This window comes from Mobula hypostoma, chromosome 1 (assembly GCF_963921235.1).
Source record: "Mobula hypostoma chromosome 1, sMobHyp1.1, whole genome shotgun sequence".
In the NCBI taxonomy this organism is placed as follows: domain Eukaryota; kingdom Metazoa; phylum Chordata; class Chondrichthyes; order Myliobatiformes; family Myliobatidae; genus Mobula; species Mobula hypostoma.
In genome coordinates this window covers 182,341,774-182,357,124 of record NC_086097.1, presented here as the reverse complement: position 1 = coordinate 182,357,124, position 15,351 = coordinate 182,341,774, and the positions used below count along the sequence as shown (strand labels likewise).

The following is a 15,351-nucleotide window of genomic DNA, read 5'->3' as shown; positions in this document are numbered from 1 at the left end:
TGGAAACTTTTGCCACAGGCAGCTATGGAAGCCAAGTTGGAACGTATATTTAAGGCAGAAGTTGATAGATTCTTGATTGGTCAGGGCATGAAGGCATAAGGGGAGAAAACAGGAAATTGGTGCTGAGAGGACAATTGGATCAGCCATGTTGAAATGGCACAGCAGACTTGATAGGCCAAATGACCTAATTCTGCTCCAATATCTTACAAATGGGTATATACTGTTGAAAGGGGTGTTCTTTCAGAATTAGGTTTATTATCACTGATGCGTATGTTGCGTAATTTGTTGTTTTGCAGCAGCAGTCCAGAGCAAGAAACAAAATTACTAAGTTACAAAAATAAACAAGTAGTGTAAAAGACAAGCAACACACATAAAAGTTGCTGGTGAACGCAGCAGGCCGGGCAGCATCTCTAGGAAGAGGTACAGTCGACGTTTCAGGCCGAGACCCTTCGTCAGGACTAACTGAAAGAAGATCTAGTAAGAGATTTGAAAGTTGGAGGGGGAGGGGGAGATCCAAAATGATAGGAGAAGACAGGAGGGGGAGGGATGGAGCCAAGAGCTGGACAGGTGATAGGCAAAGAGGATCATGGGACAGGAGGCCCAGGGAGAAAGAAAAGGGGGAGGCGGGGGAATAACCCAGAGGATGGGCAAGGGGTATAGTGAGAGGGAGAGAGGGAGAAAGAGGAAAGAGAGAAAGGATGTGTGTATATAAATAAATAATGGATGGAGTACAAGGGGGAGGTGGGGCATTAGCGGAAGTTTGAGAAGTCATTGTTCATGGCGGAATGTTCATGGTTTTGCATGATCCTCTCATACCCCTTTTACCCATCCTCTGGGCTTTTCCCCCCTCCCCCTTTTCCTTCTCCCTGGGCCTCCTGTCCCATGATCCTCTCATATCCCTTTTGCCAATCACCTGTCCAGCTCTTGGCTCCATTCCTCCCCCTCCTGTCTTCTCCTATCATTTTGGATCTCCCCCTCCCCCTCCCACTTTCAAATCTCTTACTAACTCTTCCTTCAGTTAGTCCTGACGAAGGGTCTCGGCCCGAAACGTTGACTGTACCTCTTCCTAGAGATGCTGCCCGGCCTGCTGCGTTCACCAGCAACTTTGATGTGTGTTGCTTGAATTTCCAGCATCTGCAGAATTCCTCCTGTTTGTGTGCAAAAGACAAATGGGGTTGTGTTCATGGTTCATTCAGAAATCTGATGGTGGAGGGGAAGAAACTGTTCCTAAGATGTTGATATTGAGTGCAGGCCTTCAAGTTCCTGTACCTTCCCAATGCTAATATCAAAAAGGGGGCAAGTGCTGTTGGGTGAGGGTCCTTAATGATGGATGCTGCTTTATAGGGCACCACCTTTTGAAGATGTCCTTGATGATGAGGACGCTTGTGCCGTGATGGAACGGGCTGAATCTACAACCATCTGCAGCCTTCTCCATTCCTGTATATTGGAGTAATGCAAACAGTCAGAATGCTCCCCGAGGTACATTGGAAGAAATTTACAGGAGTTTTTGGTGATATACCAAATCTCCTCAAACTCCTTATGAAGTAGAGCTGCTGACTGTCGTGATTGCATCATAATTGCTTTACGATGGCGAGAAGGCTGCAGAATGATGTGCGAGCCGATTATAGCTTCCACTGTTCACCAATTAAAGCAATGAGGGTGATTGAGACATCAAGACAAGTGTGGAAGTTTGGAGATTGTTTGGGTGTTCCAGCACTCTGCAGCCTCCGAGAGGATTCCGGGAGGCAGAGGCAGCGTGTGCAAACTTCGTAACAGGCAGGTTGCAGGACGGGATGCAAGCTGATGTTTGGCTCCATTTTGCCATTGTTCATCAATTAAAGTGATGAGGGAGATGGAAGCATTGAAGCGAGTGCGGACGGTGAATGCTTTTTGCTTGCCTTTTGGCTGGTTGCTCTGTACCAGAGAGGGGTGAGCCTGCCATTCCACCCCCAGTGTTGCCCAGGCTTTTTCTGCATTTTGGATGTGGACTTGGAAAATGGACTCTTCTCTTTTCAGTCTTATTTTTTATATTGGTTTTCTTTTTTTGCCTCATCTGTTGTTTGTTCGGGATAAGGGATTTGGAGGTCTAAGTGCCTGATCCATTTTGTTTGTTTTTTTGGTGTGCGATGAGGGATTTGGGGGCTTTATCTGCCTGGACCATTTCTGTTCATTTTTTTGTGGGGAGGTGGGATTTGGGGGTTGATAGTCGTGCTGCCTTTCATTTCATTTTTGGTTTCATAGTTACCCAGAGAATTGAAGAATTTCAAAATTGTATACTTTGATAATAAATGAACCTTTGAATCAAAATGTTGAGCCCAGGATAGATCCACTTGAGATGTTAACTCCCAGGAACTTGAAGCTATTCGTCTTTTCCGCTGTTGAGCCTTCAGTGAGGACTGGTGTGTCTTCTCCTGACTTCCCTTCCCTGAAGTCTGCGATCAATTCTTTGGGCTTGCTGTCATTGAGTGTGAGGATATTGTTGTGACACCATCCATCCGATCTGTCTTGCTCCTGAATGTCTGCTTGTTGCCATCTGAGATTCTGCCAACAACAGTGTCATCATTGGTACTTTACAGATGACGTTTAAGCTGTGCCTCGCTACACTCATGAGTGTAGAGTGTAGAGCCGTGAGCTGAGGATGCATCCCTGAGGTGCATCTGTGGTGATTATCATTGAGGAGATCCACACTGGATTCAATTTTAGAAGGTGGTACCGGCCCAGGTTTTGAACACTGAGGTGTAATCGATAAACAGCCTGAAATGTGTATATTTACATGGGGCTAGCAGCAGTAGTTGGGTGCCACTGTGACCAGTTCTGAGCCTGAAAGGGGGGAATGTAGTCAAACAGGGTGACAGTGATAGAAGACGATAATGAGGAGACTGTCGCCATAGAAGAGGCACCAAAGTGGTGTTGCCAGGATCAAGGATGTCTCTGAGCAGTTGCAAAATTTCTTGAGGGGGCAGGGTGAGCAGTCAGGAGTCGTTCTACATGTTGGTATAAATGTCAGAGGTAGAATGGGGGATGAGGTACTACAGAATGAGTACAGTGAGCTAGGTAAGAAGTTGAGAAGCAGGACCTCAAGGGTAGTGATGTCTGGATTAATCCCAGTTCCATGCACTAGTGAGGCCAGAAATAGAAAGGTGGGCAAGATGAATGTGTGGCTGAAGAGCTGGTGCAGGGAGCAGGTTTTTGAACCATTGGAATTTCTGGGGTAGGGGGTGACCTGTACAAGAGGGGCAGGTTGCATGAACCAGAGGGACCAATGTCCTTGCAAGGAAATTTGCTAATCCAATACAGGAGGGTTTCAATTAGATTGGGGAGGGGGGTGAGAGGGAGAGCAAGTTATGAGGAAAAAATAGCAGCCAATCAGAGCAAGCCTGGCAACCAGGATGGCCAGGAAAACAGTAAAGACAGGGAATGGAATACTCGATTAAAACAAGTTGATTTCAATACTTGAGTTTGTTTGCATTCCCTGTTAAGCCTCGTTCTGTAGACTGGGATGGAGTAGCAAGAACAAAAAGGTTGAATGGAGGACAAGCAGCTCAGTATTCCAGGATACAGATGGTACAGGTAAGTGAGGAGGGAATAGCCTTTTTGATAAGGGAGCAGTTCTTGGAGATAATGTTCTTGGGGAATGGTCCAGTGAGGCCATTTGGGTAGAACTTCAAAACAAGGGGTGGGCCTCTCTACTGGTGTTGTATTGTAGACTTTTCACACCCCACCCCAATAGTCAATGGGAATTTGAAGAACAGGTGTATAGAGAAATTTCTCATCATTGTAAGAAAGCAGGGTTGTATGAGTGGGCACCCAGAAAGTTAAGGATTTGGATGAGGGATGATGTGAAATTGTATCGAGGAAAGCTACCTAAGTCAATACTTAAAACATTGCAATCCTGGAAGAAGGCAGGGCAAGCGACAGAAGTGGCAATCAGGGAGCATTTTGGCTTGAGTGACCATAATTCTACTAGTTTAAGACCATAAACCATAGGAGCAGAATTAGGCTATTCATCCCATTGAGTCTACTCTGCCATTCCATCATGGCTGATTTATTATCCCACTCAACCCCATACTCCTGCCTTCTCTGTGTAACTTGTGATGCCCTCTCTAATAACGTATCTGTCAAGATCCCCCTCAAATATACCCAATGACTTGTCCTCCACAGCCATCTGTGGCAATGAATTCCATAGATTCTGGCTTTAAAATAAAACTAATCTCTGATTTAAAGGGACACCCTTGTATTCTGAGGCTGTGCCCTCTGGTCCTAGACTTCCCCACTATAGAAAAAGTCCTTTTCACATCCACTCTATCTTGGTTTTTAAATATTTTATAGGTTTCAATGAGATACCCCCTCATTCTTCTAAAATCCAGCAAGTACAGGCTCAGAGCCATCAAACACTCCTCATATGTTAACCTTTTCATTCCCAGGATCATTCCATGAACCTCTTCTGGACTATCTCCACTGCAAGCAGATCCTTTCTTAGATGAGGAGCAAGCTGAATCACCTGCAGCTCAACGTCAGTGAGACAAAGGAGATGGTGATGGACTTTAGGAAGATTAAGCCTGCACTGCTCTCTGTTACTATTGCTGGTGAGGACGTGGATAAGGTGAGGACCTACAAGTACTCAAGGGTGGACTTGGATGACAGGCTTGAGTGGAGCACTCACATAGAAGCTGTGTACAAGGGCCAGAGTCACTTTTACTTCCTGAGCAGACTAAGGCTCTTTGGAGTATGCAGTCCTCTCCTTCACATGTTCTACCAATCTGTTATCACCAGTACATTCTTTTATGCAATAGTGTGCTGAAGCAATAACATCAACATGGGTGATGTCAACAGGCTCAATAAACTGATTAGAAAGGCTGACTCTTTTACAGGAGTCAAACTGGATACACTGGAGGCTGTGGTAGAACAAAGGACCCTCCGGACAATCCTGGCAATTCTGGACAATGTTTCTCACCCTCTGCATACTACTTTGGTTGAACAGAGGAGCACTTTCAGTAATAGACTAAGTATATGAGGCTATTAGGCTCTATAATGAGTCAACCTGTCGCTGGGGAAGTGAAGATCCCCTCTTGTCAGACTGTTTGAGGTAACTTATTTTTTATTCTTTCTTTCTTCTCTTCTAATATTTGTATATCTGCACTTGTAATTCTACTGTGACACTAATTTCCTTTGGAAGCAAGAAAGTATCGACCTATTAAAGCTGCTCAAATACCCCAAGTGCAGTGTGACAGTTCCTTCAAGCCTCAGAATTACATCTTTGTTTTTGTATCCTAGTCCTCTTGAAATGAATGCTAACACTGCATTTGCCCTCCTGACCACCAACTCAACCTGTAAGTTAACTTTTAGGGAATCCTGCAAAAGGGCTCTCAATGCTCGACATACCTCTGATTTTCGAATGTTCTCCCAGTTTAGAAAAGTCTATGCCTTTATTCCTTCTACCAAAGTGCATGACCATACACTTCCCTATACTATATTCCATCCATCACTTCTTTGCCCACTGTCCCAATCTAAGTCCTTCTGCAGACTCACTGCTTCTTCAACACTATCTGCCCCTCCACCAATCTTTGTATTGTCCACAAACCATCAATTCTGTCATCCAAGTCATTGACATATAATGTGAAAAGAAGCAGTCCCAACACCAACCCCTGTGGACACCTTGCCATCAGTAGCCAACCAGTAAAAGCCCCTTTATTACCACTCTTTGCCCCCTGCCAGTCAGCCAATCTTCTATCCATGCGAGTATCTTTCCTATGATACTTGTTTAGCAGCCTCATGTGGAGCACCTTGTCAAAGATGTTCTGAAAATCTGAGTACACAACATCCACTGACTATTCTGACTACTATTTCCTCAAAGAATTCAGACAGGCAAGATTTCCCTTTAGGGAAACCATGCTGACTTCAGCCTATTTTATCATGTGCCTCCAATTACTTTGAAGCTCTATCCTTAATAATGAGCTCCAACATCTTATCAACTAAAATCTGGCTAACTGGTCTTTACTCCACTGTAATATTGATACATCTGATTTCTCACCCTCAAACTGCAGGGTGAATTCTATCATATCATCACCAACCCCTAAGTATTCCTTTACCTTAAGCTCCCTTAAGATAGTGATGGAAAAGGTTGGGACAAATCCACAGGATCAGGGCTAATTTTGAGGGATTTAGCCAAGATCTAGCAGAGATCAATTGGGTAAGCTTGTTTAAAGGGAAAGGAATGAATGGCAAGCAGGAGGCTTCTAAGACTATGATATCATGAATCCAAGGGAAGCACGTCCCTGTTAAAGTGCAGGGTAAACCTGGCAGGTTTGGGAACCTATCTGATAAGAGATATTGAAGCTCTGGTCAACAAAAGAGAATGATATACAAACAAGAGAAAATCTGCTGACACTGGAAATCCAATCAACGCACACAAAATGCTGGAGGAACTCAGCAGCCAGGCAGCATCTATGGGAAAGAGTAAACAGTCAAAGTTTCAGGATGAGACCCTTCATCACTCAGGTTGGAGGAGTAACACCTCATATTACAACTGAGAAGCCTCAAACCTGATGGCATGAACACCCATTTCACAAACTTCCAGTAATTGTTCTCCTCCACAACTCTTCTCCCCCCCCCAACCATTCTCATTTCCCCCTCACCTTATCTTCTTACCTACCCATCACCATTCTGGTGCTTCTCCCTTCCCTTTTTTCATGGTCTTCCACCCTCTCCTTTCAGATTCCCCCTTCTCCAGCCCTTTACCTCTTTCACCAATAAACTTTCCAGCTCTTTACTTCACCCCTCCTAGTTTCACCCGTCACCTACCAATTTGTACTTCCTCCCCTCCCTCCACGTTCTTACTCTGATTTTTCTCGATTTTTTTCCCAGTCCTGATCAAGGGTTTCGGCCCAAAATATTGACTGTTTACTCTTTTCCATAGAAGATACATGAAGTTTAGGAGGTCAGGATCAAGCAAATTCCTTGACTATAAAAAAAGATCAGGAATACTCTTAAGGAAATCAGGAGGGCAAGGAGAGGGTATGAGATGGATCTGGCAGGTAAGGTTAAAGAAAATCCCAAGAGGCTCTATATATTAAAATGGTGACTATGGAGAGAGTAGGTCACCTTATTGATCAGCAGGGCCTCCTTTAACTTGAGCCTCAGGAGATGGGTGAGATTTTTAATGAATACATCTCTTCAGCACTTAGGAGAAAATCATGGTTGTTAAAGGGATAAGAATCAAAGATATGTTGCAGAACACTGACGTTGGCAGGTAAGGGGTATTTGCAGTCTTACAGTTCATTAAGTTGGATAAATCCTCAGGGCTTGACCTGGAAATACTTGCTTTGTTGTTAGCCACCGGTGAAGCTGCTAAAGTGGCTAATGCTGATCTGTTTAGGAAGAGTAGCAAGGACAAGCCTGGGAACTACAGGTCAATCAGCCTAACATCAGTAATGAGAAAGTTACTGGAGAGAATTCAGAGGGACAAGATCTACCAACATTTAGATAGACAGTTTGATGAGGAGGAGATAATGGCTTTGTGCTTGGAAAATTGTTCTTGACCAACATCTTAGATTGTTTGAAGAAGTAACCAAAAAGGCAGATGAGGGTAAAGCAGTGGATGTTGTCTATTTGGAATTTAGCAAGGTCTTGCATGGTAGGCTGGTCTAGAAGATTAGGTCCCATGGAATCCACAGAGTGCTAGCTTGGATTCAAAATTGGCCCAGATGTAGGAAGCAGAGGGTGGTAGTTGAAAGTTGTTTCACAGAATGGAAGCTGACGACCAGTGTTGTGTCACAGGGGTTAGTGTTGGGACCCATTATTCATTATTTATATAAATTGGATGTAAATACACAATGCTGATCAGTAAATCAGCAGTTAACTCAAAATTAGGTGGTGTTGATTGTGAAGATTGTGGATTATAGGGGGATCTTGATCAGTTTGGGAAGTTGGCTGTGAGTAGCAAATGGATTTCAATACAGGTAAATGTGAGGTGATGCATTTTGGAAAGTCAAACCAGTGGGAGACTTACAAGCAACACAAACAAAATGCTGGAGGAACTCAGCACACCAGACAGCATCTATGAAAGGAGTACAGTTGATGTTTCAGGCCAAGAACCTTCTTCAGGACTTGTAATATGAATGGTAAGGTAGTAGGCTATGTAATGAAAAAGTAACATGGTGTGCAAGTACATAGTTTGTTGAAAGTGATGTCCTATGTACAGGGCAGTGAAAAGGGCTTTAAGCACACTGGCACTCATCAGTCATTGGTGAGGCTACACTTGGAATTCTGTGTACAGTGTTGGCCACCCTGTTATAGAAAGATATGGTTAAACTTGTAAGAGTGCAGAAAAGAATTGATGTTGCCAGAACTGGAGGGTCTGAGTTTTAAGAAGGTTGGCCAGGCTAGATCTTTATTCAGGAGAATGAGGGGTGGCCCTATGTTTAGAAATGTGAGAGGCATAGATAAAGTGGACGGTAAGTCCTTAGAGTAGGGGAGTCCAAGATTAGGTGGCATAGATTCAGGGTAAGAGTTGAGTGGCAACCTTTTACATACATAGGGTGGAGAGTATATGGAAGGAACTGCCAGACAAAGTGGTTAAGGCAGGAACAAGAATATCATCTAAGAGGCACTAGGATAGGTAGTGGAGGGGTGGGATTTAGAGGGATATGGGCTAATTGAGGGAAGTTGGGGAGGCACCATGGTCAGCATGGACTAGTTGGGCCAAAGGGCCTTAATCAGGGCTGCACTGCTCTAAGACTGAATAACATGAGATATGTGGTTGAAGATGATAAGTTTTGGCAATTTGACCACTTGAGTCTGTAGCTAACATGGGCGCAAAGGCTGTAAAATTCCATTTATAAGAAGCAAATTTGAGCATCTGTAATCACTGAAAATGTCTGTGTTACCAGTGCAGGTGACAGAATAACAATGAACAGTCTGGTTCCAAGCCAGAATCACCCAGACCTGGTCATGCATGTCCAACTCCTGGGTCACTCTGCCATCTTCTCACAAATCCCAGAACATTCTCACCTTCTCCACATGCCCACAGGAACTGGTAATGCATCTCATCCTTGCCTTGACACAGTGCCAGTGATGAGGGTGCTCCTTAAGCCAGACTGTTGAAGAGTAGTGTGAGTGAAAATAGGCATTGTGTTGTACAGCATAGAAACAGGCCTTTCAACCATCTAGTCTATGCTGACCTGATCATCTTACCTAGTCCTGAATGCAGACCATCTCTCTCCAAATCACTCTCATCCACGTAACTATACAAACTTCTTTAAACTTTACAATTGACCTTTCATCTACCACTTCCAGGGCAGCTCATTCTGTATTCTAAATGAAGAAGCTTCTTGCTAAATGTGTCTATGCTGACCAGGGTGCCTTCCTCAGCCAGTTCCATTTACCCACATTCCTCTAAAATTTTCTATCCAAGCAACTGTCCAAATGTCTTTTAAATGCTGCAATTTACTCACCTCTGCCACTTCTTCTGGCAGCTTACTCCATATGATTTTTGTCCTACTGAAGGGTCTTGGCCTGAAACGTCCATATTTATTCCTTTCCATAGATACTGCTTGACTTGTTAGTTCCTCCAGCATTTTGTATATGACTCTGGATTTTCAGCATCTGCAGAATCTCTTGTGTTTATGAGGAACTCATTCCATATATGCTCTCTGGAAAAAGTTCCCCTTTAAATCTTTCCCCTTTCAGTCTAATCCTATGCTCTGTAATTTTTGACTCCCCTACACTTGGGAAAAGACTGTAACCATTCACCTTATCTATGTCCCTCATGATTTTATAAGCATCCAAGGTCATGTTTCACCCTCCTTCACTCCATGGAAAATGGTCCCAGCCTGTCTAGTCTCTTCTGATAACTCAAGCTTTTTAGAATCATCTCTGCACTCTTTCCAGCTGAATGACATCTCTCCTACAGCTGGGCAACCAGAACTGCACTCATGACATGTTATCCCATCAGGATGCTGTGTGAGTTGGAGTGGAAGCTGCCCTTCTCTTGGAGCGGAGCACACTGCAGCAATGGTGCCCCAGTGATGGAGGAAGAGAATGTTAAGGGTAGTGGATAGGGATCATGATTACTCAACATAACATCTTCCTGAAAGAATGAGTTGGGAGTTGACATAAAATCAATGGAAACATTTACTAAGTAATGCCAGACACTGACAAACAACCCTTCACAATCCAGGCTCCTGTTTAGCTCTTTATTCCCCCATTGAGAACCCGTGTGACTGAGTTCCACCACTTGAATGCATGGGAAATGCAGTGATGTATACAAAGTATAGGTATTGTATCAGTTGACTGGACCCCTGCCTTTAACCTCCCATGCACCGAGCACCAGCCACTGCCCACTAGGATTGCTTGTTCAACACTGTCCTCCGAGTACAGCCTCACTTAATCAGACCTCAGTCCTCACTGCTGCACATGAGGCAGCCCCACTCACTTCCTCCCCAGAGTTTACCGACTCATTTGCAATGGGCTGGAATTTCATCAGATCTCAGTCTATAAGCTCCACTCCCTGCTGACCTCTCCTTCTGTGAACAGCTCCACTGCCTAACCCTCCTTCACTGGGACAGAAACCCTTTCCATCTCCAAACAAAAGTGTTTGAGTGTGTGAGAGAGGGACACAGAGGCTGTGGGGTCACCCCGGGAACTGAGCACAGCTGCTGTTTTATTACGCTGTGTATGGATATGTCAGAACTGTCCAAGCATAGAGCAAAAACTGAACACAGCACATCCAAACAATATTTACAGCCGGAAATATAAATATTTCGAATATACATATTATACACAAGTACCGTTATGGTGAGTGATGTTTAAATACGGTAATACCAAACTAATTTCTAAAGTGTAAGAGATTTTAGTGTTTTGTACGATGATTCCAGTATATCACGCTGCCTTGGAATAAAAACCAGAGGATTGAAGGGTTAACAGAAGCTCACACACAGTATTTGGGTGCAAGTTCATCCACAACTGTTAACGGTGACTGATTCAGACAGAAGAGAGTTAACAGACAATTCACTATGATTAGCCCACCCTTAACCATGGTCCAGGAATGATGGGAAGGGGAAGGGGAAGGGGGGAGGGGGTAGAGAAAGACGACCCCCAGGTTACTGTGTTGACTTCAACAGCATTGACTCTCTTTTCCTGGGAGCCCTGACACCCAGAATCTATCCAGCAGCTGAGGTATAACTAGAAGAGGGCAGCATTGGCAAAGGACTTGGCGACTGAACCAGCACTGTGGCAGGATGGGCACAAGTAGTGGGCCGAGTGGAGGGGGGGGTGAGGTGGAACACATAACGAGGTGCTACACAATGACCCGCATGGGCCAGTGAATGGACAGCAGTGTGATTATAGGGCTGGGGTAATCAACCTAGGAGATCTCCTTCCCTGTAATGGCACCACCACATCGTATTGCTGGACAGCGTCCGTACCCACACTGACCCCGTGGCTGGGTGGCCTTTTCCAAGGCCAGGCAGTGTCTGTACCCACACCAATAATTCATTTGTATTTGTACCTAGAGCCGACTGCCAGACATTCACTCCAGGGTGTGGCACCTCTGCATCTGCCAGTATTTGTACCCAGTGATGTCAGACCCCAGAGAAATGCCCGATCTAGCTGCTGGGTGTCTGCTTGGATCTGGGCAGTCTGTCCAAGCTCTGTCCCACTGGCAGTGTCTATGCCAGGAGTTTACACCCTTGGGCAGAGCAGGGTACAGCCCACAGGGCAAGGTGCTGCCTCTCAAGGTGAGACGGTTGAGCCTGGGAGAGATAACCCCACGGGCACAAGGAAATATCCCTTCACACCCCAAGGAAGATTGAGGCACAGCCAGAGATTAAGGGAGGGGACTACTCTGGGGCTGTAAATTAATTCAAAGTATCTTGATCCTGATTGAAGCATTTGACTAATTATTCTTCATTCTAATGTTTCAAACTTTGTTCATGCAATCACTCTCGCTCCTCATTAACCGTTGCACTCCCCTAAGCACACTCAGGTGCAGAAAGTTGGAGGACACAAGCTGATCAAGGGGTGTGCAGCGTGGGTGAAGAACTTGGGCTGAGAAAGGGGCAGCAGCCAGCTGATTCATCCTGCAGTCCATAGCAGAGGAAAACAAGTCTGTGTCCTCCACTGGCTTCACCACGTCACTGAGCGTGCATGGCGAGTTTGCAACGTGCGTGTGGAATAAGCATTCAAAATGGCTGCGTAATGTCTGTAGAATGGGTGTTCAAAGAGAGTGGGCATAGGTGTGCACTGGGCACAAGCCCGTGCAGGACGAGTACTGAGATTCTACAGCAAGTGTGCAGAGTGAGTGTCACTGTTCGCACGCAGTGCCGGTGTCACTGACAAACTGCACAAAAACAGCCCAGGGCAGACTGGTGCCAGAGGCTCTTTCACAGGGACAGGAGCAGGATGTCCTGAGTGTCTCTGAGCCACTGTCTCTAACATCACCCTGCCCTGGTAGAACATAGACTGACCTGCTTGGTGTGGTTCTTCTCACCAACCACAGAGTGGTCATCAGGTCACTGATGGAGGAGTCCCAACCCCACACAGGCAGCAGGAAGGAGAGGATAGTAGGAGTTCAGGGTGGGGGGGGTATCGATGGGGGAAGGATGGTGAGTGGGGTGAGGGGTAATAGATTCCACCATACTGACCCGTTTTGAGTGGATGGAGTGTACCAGGGAGACTCCAGCATGGCATCTGGGGCTGGGGTGGGTTCACGGAGAACCCTGGACTTTGCAAGTGGGAGGGTAGCAGGGTCTAACAGAACTCACCCCTTCACGCCCAAGGTAACCCCAGCTGTGTCCTATCTCTCTGGACTGAGTCATTCTCCCCTATGTCACCCAGCCTTGCCCCCACCTCTCTCTCAGCCTCTTCCCCCACACCCCCCATGTTACAGTGTCGGTGAGTGAGCCCCGACGCTCCTCAGTGACTTGCACCCTTTACTGGGGGAGGGGGGAGGTTGTGGGTGGGACAGTGCCACCCCAGTGCCCCAAAACCACCCTTCTGCCCACAGTACTGAGCCCCTCCAGACATCCATGTTGCCTTCTCAGCCGCTCCTGCGTGTCCAGCTCTGACTCAGAGGTTGGTGCAGCCCTAGTCCAGCAGAGAGCACAGGACGCTGCCCGCATCAGCCGGGGGCAGAAGGGGCTCCAGCAGTCGGTGGTGGGATACGAGGGGGGCTGAGGGACAGCTGCGACAGAGCGGGGCTGGGACCAGTGTTGCTACATTAGATGATGCTGGCACTTCGATACAGCTCCGACTGTGAGTTGTTATTCACGTTGGTGTTCCTGCGTGACAGATTCGGAGTTGGGATTGGGATAAAGTTATCGCTGGGACAGCCGTGCTGTGTGAGAATCTCGATGCACTCTGGGCTTCCTGCCCGACGAGCATAGGCTAACGGCGTCAGTCCTCGTGCGTCTCGACTCTTCACATCCACTCCGTACTGTAGGGGCAAAGGAGGCACTGTCACTCACTGCAACGTGTACAGCTGGTGGGTGTGTTGAATGTGAAATGTGTAAGCAGGTTACTGGAACATTGTACATGTCCAGGTCTAAGCATGTACTTTCCAAGGTGAGACCACACTTGGAGTGCTGTGTACAGTTCTGGTTGCCCAACTATTGAAAGAATGACATTAGAATGTAAAGGGTGTCGGAAAAAAAATCACAAGCATGTTACCGGTGCTGGAGAGTTTGAGTTATAAGGAGAGGCTGGACAGACTAGGACTGCTTTTATAAAATCATAAGCAGTATAGATAAGGTAGATGGTCACAGCGTAGGTTTTAAGGTGTTAGGAGAAAGGTTTAAAGACACCTGAGAGGCAACATTTTCCAAAGAGAATGAGCTACTGGAGGAAGTGATAGAGACGGGTATAATTACAAAAGTTTAAAGGACATTTGGACAGGTACGTGGATAGGGAAGGCTTAGAGGGATAAGGGTCAAATGCAGGCAAGTGGGACTAGCTCAGGAAGTTGGTCTGTGACTGTATAAACTGCAGGGTAGCAAGATGGATAGTGAATGGTTGGAATGTGAGGAGAACTAGGGCGAGGCAACTAATTGTAAAGGTAGGACTGTGAATACTGCGAACCGGACCGATATTGGAACTGAAGCAAACCAGGCAGTCCAGGAGATGGGCTGAAAGGAGATCAGACTGTGCTCTTACCCAAATCAGGAGCTGGGTGATGACAACATTGGCCATGGCGGAGGAGAGGTGCAGTGCTGTCCGCCCATCGCCATCCCCGTACGTTTCATTCACCTCTTCCTTTGTACCATGAGCCAGGAGCAGGACGACCAGACGTAGATCATCTTCCACCACAGCTCGGAGCAGCTGCTGGCCCAGGGGAATGTCAGACTGCGGCAGCGGAGCCAGTAACAGCTTCTGCTCGTACTTTGCTCTGATCCAGCGCTCCTTTTCCTCTCTGCAACACATGGTTCAAATGTGACACAAGGCAGCTCTGAGATTAACGAGAGATATGGTGCACACCAACTAATCCCAATCTCCACTACACACCTACCCAGTTCCCATCTTGTTCTGTACCAGGAACGTGGCCCGTGGTTAAATAACTGGATGCATCTGCAAACCAGAATGGTATTTCTTGCCCATCCCAATCCCGCTCAGAAAGTGGTGCTGAGCTGTCTTAATAACCAATGACATTTCTGTCAGAACTCCAATCGTTGTTGGATCTAGACTCATCCAGATGAGTGGAAAGTGTTCTATCTCGACGGGGGAAAGCTCTGATAATTCACCAAGTGAGCCACTAGCTATGGGATTCCCAGCTTTGGGTGATTCAATGGGAGGTGATTATTAGAACTGGTTTATTCTTGTCATATGTACCAAGATACAGTGAAAAGTTTTGTTTACAAGCCTTCCAGATAGATCATTCCATACATAAGCACACTATTATAGTACAAAGGGAAACATAATGCAGAACTTGAGGGAGTCTAGTCTCCAACTAGAGAGTGAGACACTACATTTCCTATTATGGAATGAGACAGGCCAGATGACAGAGGTTTGTGTAGGGGAACACTTTGCAGCTTGTGATCATAATGCCATTAGTTCCAAGATAATTTATGGAGATGGATAGGTCTGGTCCTTGGTTTGAGATTCTAAATTGGAGAAAGGCCGATTTTGATGGTATCAGAAAGGATCTGGAAAGTGTGGAATGGGACAAGTTGTTTTCAGGCAAAGGTGTGCCTGGTAAATCGGAGGCCTTCAAAAGTGAAATTCTGAGAGTACAGAGTTTGCATGTTCCTGTCCAAATAAAAGGCAAGAATAATAGATTAAGGGAATCTTAGTTTCCAAGAAATATTGAGGCCCTGGTTAAGAAGAAAGGGGTACATGGCAGTTATAGGCAGGATGGAACAA

At 45.9% G+C, this 15,351-nt stretch overlaps 1 protein-coding gene across 4 annotated transcripts in view; it reads right to left on the bottom strand.

Moving 5' to 3' along the window:
• Positions 1 to 10,163: 10,163 nt before the first annotated feature.
• The window catches only part of LOC134353179 (arf-GAP with GTPase, ANK repeat and PH domain-containing protein 3-like), a 545,439-nt gene continuing 540,251 nt past the window's right edge, over positions 10,164 to 15,351 (bottom strand). For 2 of the 4 annotated variants that reach the window (XM_063061195.1, XM_063061176.1), the window contains exons 16-17: positions 14,149 to 14,404; positions 10,168 to 13,432 (exon numbers count right to left, since the gene is read on the bottom strand). In XM_063061195.1, coding sequence (XP_062917265.1) covers positions 13,217 to 13,432; positions 14,149 to 14,404 — 472 coding nt within the window. In that variant the 3' untranslated portion in view covers positions 10,168 to 13,216. Of the gene's footprint in view, positions 13,433 to 14,148; positions 14,405 to 15,351 lie in introns of all 4 variants that reach the window. The other 2 variants (XM_063061185.1, XM_063061204.1) reach the window with 2 other exon arrangements.